This window comes from Tupaia chinensis, unplaced genomic scaffold, assembly GCF_000334495.1.
Source record: "Tupaia chinensis unplaced genomic scaffold, TupChi_1.0 Scaffold000226_1, whole genome shotgun sequence".
Classification (NCBI taxonomy): Eukaryota; Metazoa; Chordata; class Mammalia; order Scandentia; family Tupaiidae; genus Tupaia; species Tupaia belangeri.
This window is the reverse complement of record NW_006159701.1, coordinates 1,554,623-1,556,553: the sequence shown is the minus strand read 5'-3', so window position 1 is coordinate 1,556,553 and position 1,931 is coordinate 1,554,623. Positions and strand designations below refer to the sequence as shown.

Genomic DNA, 1,931 nt, shown 5'->3' with positions numbered 1-1,931 from the left:
GAAGGCCGATTGTCTCAGCGATCACCTGCTTGTCAATGCATTCTGCATTCTCTATCTCACTTTCCCACGCCAAATAATTTACTTTCCGTCACATCCTTGTCATTGTGTCCGTTTCCAAGGGAACTCAACTTAAGACAGACAATCCAAGCAGCAAAGGTGCTAGTTTTCTAGAATATCCTAAAGTACGTTGAATAAGGTCTTAGAATATTAAAAGTTTTCAGATTCTATGCTTATTACTGAATCTACAGACTTTTTTTTTTTAAGGTTTTTATCATAGGGCACATGTGCTTGCCAAGGAGAGCTAGAGAGAGACAGAGAGAGAGGGAGAGTAAGAAATCACCCCCTTTGGGGTATGGCCATGCCACAATTCCTTTTCCTCCATTCTACTCTTGAGATTTTGGGCTTGCACACGCACACACCTGGTGTGATTCTTAAGCTGCCACATCTGGGACTTGAACTGTGGTCGGCCCTATGGAAATCCAGTGGCTTAACCACCATGCCATGGACCCCACACAGGTTTTTAGATGTTGTCTTGTCACGTCTCCCTAACTATTTCATGTGTGTAAGTCTAGCTTTTCTATCTCAACCTCTGATCACACCAAAAGCCAATCTTCTCTACTTCCCTGTTCTCTGTGAAGCCTAGTACATGACTGGGCACAGGGAAGGTACTCAAGAAATACTTCCTCTTCGTTTAGTGGCAAAAGCAATGTGCAGCAGAATGAATGAAGCAGTTCATTGCGGAGGACTTGAATTCCCTTCTTGCCTCTTGCCCTGCCTTGCTGTGTTCTTTCCCTCTGCGTGCCCCAGTTTCCTTGTCTGTAGCAGGAAGAGATGGAAGCTGATGGTCTCTAACTTCTCGACTTCCATGAGCTAAGCTTCAAGATTCCACATCACTAGCCACATTCTAACACCCTTGGAGAGAACTGGGCTGGGCACAGACCTTCAGAAGTTTACCTGTCTTTCTCGTGCAGTGACAGCCTTTCAAAATGCAGATGCAGCTTCTGTCCCTCTGGAGCTTCGATGGTCCACACACAGAACTGGCTCCCATTGGTGTTTCCAGGGTAACTTGGGGAGAGGACACGACCGATGGTGGCGTTGTGCACTGCCCCTCCACAAGGGGCTGGGTCCAGAATGGAGGAGAGGGTGGGTGATGAGAGAAGAGCAGAAAGAGGAAGTGAATGTTTCATTCTTCCTTGCCCCCTGTCCCTATAGTCTAGTTAGGATGAAACATGAGATCCCTGGGATGGGAGAAAACAGGGGGCAGAGAAGGACAGTTTGGAAGGGACTTGACTTCCTCAGAGGGAGTAATCCTCTTTGGCAGGAGATCTCGCTCCATGATTGCAACCATCAATGTGTGTGTTTCATGGCAGGACGTGATTGCAATTTAAGGACTCGTCCATAATACGGGCTGTGCTCTGACTTTTAATGATAAAATGGTGACCAGGAGGACATAGAGGCTAGATGGTGGTGCAGCGGTAACACATGACGCTCTGTGAGGAGGACCACATGGAAAGGCTCTAGGCCCACAGCCAAAGACCTCTCTGAGCATGCCAGACTTGCTTGTGCTCATGATCAGGGCTGGTTGAGGTTGGGTGGCGTATGGCATGAAACTTTGTTGGGGGTGCTGTCTCTCTTGCTTATAGACCAAAATACAAAAAACAAAGATATAAAAGGATGAGATGGTGAGGAAGTGGTAACCTAAGTGCCCAGCCTCTGTGACACTGGCCCGTGTGGGCAGGTTATGGATTTACATATGGAGATTTCCCTGAATGTGCCAGGTATGTGCAGGCCCATGACCCAGAACTGACTGAACTTGGGGTGAATTGTGATGTGAAGACCTTGTTGGGGGTGTCTTTCTTTCTGTCTCTCTTGCTCATAAAATAAAGACAGCAATTTTAAAAACTGGAAAAAGGACAGAAATTGAGGACAGC

The 1,931-nt window shown here is 47.0% G+C and overlaps 1 protein-coding gene across 1 annotated transcript in view; it reads right to left on the bottom strand.

Moving 5' to 3' along the window:
* Window positions 1-1,931, bottom strand: part of SEZ6L (seizure related 6 homolog like) — an 85,896-nt gene that overhangs the window by 67,500 nt on the left and 16,465 nt on the right. The window contains exon 6 of the mRNA XM_006147867.3: window positions 955-1,120. Within this exon, the coding sequence (XP_006147929.1) occupies window positions 955-1,120 (166 nt within the window). The remainder of the gene's footprint in view (window positions 1-954; window positions 1,121-1,931) is intronic.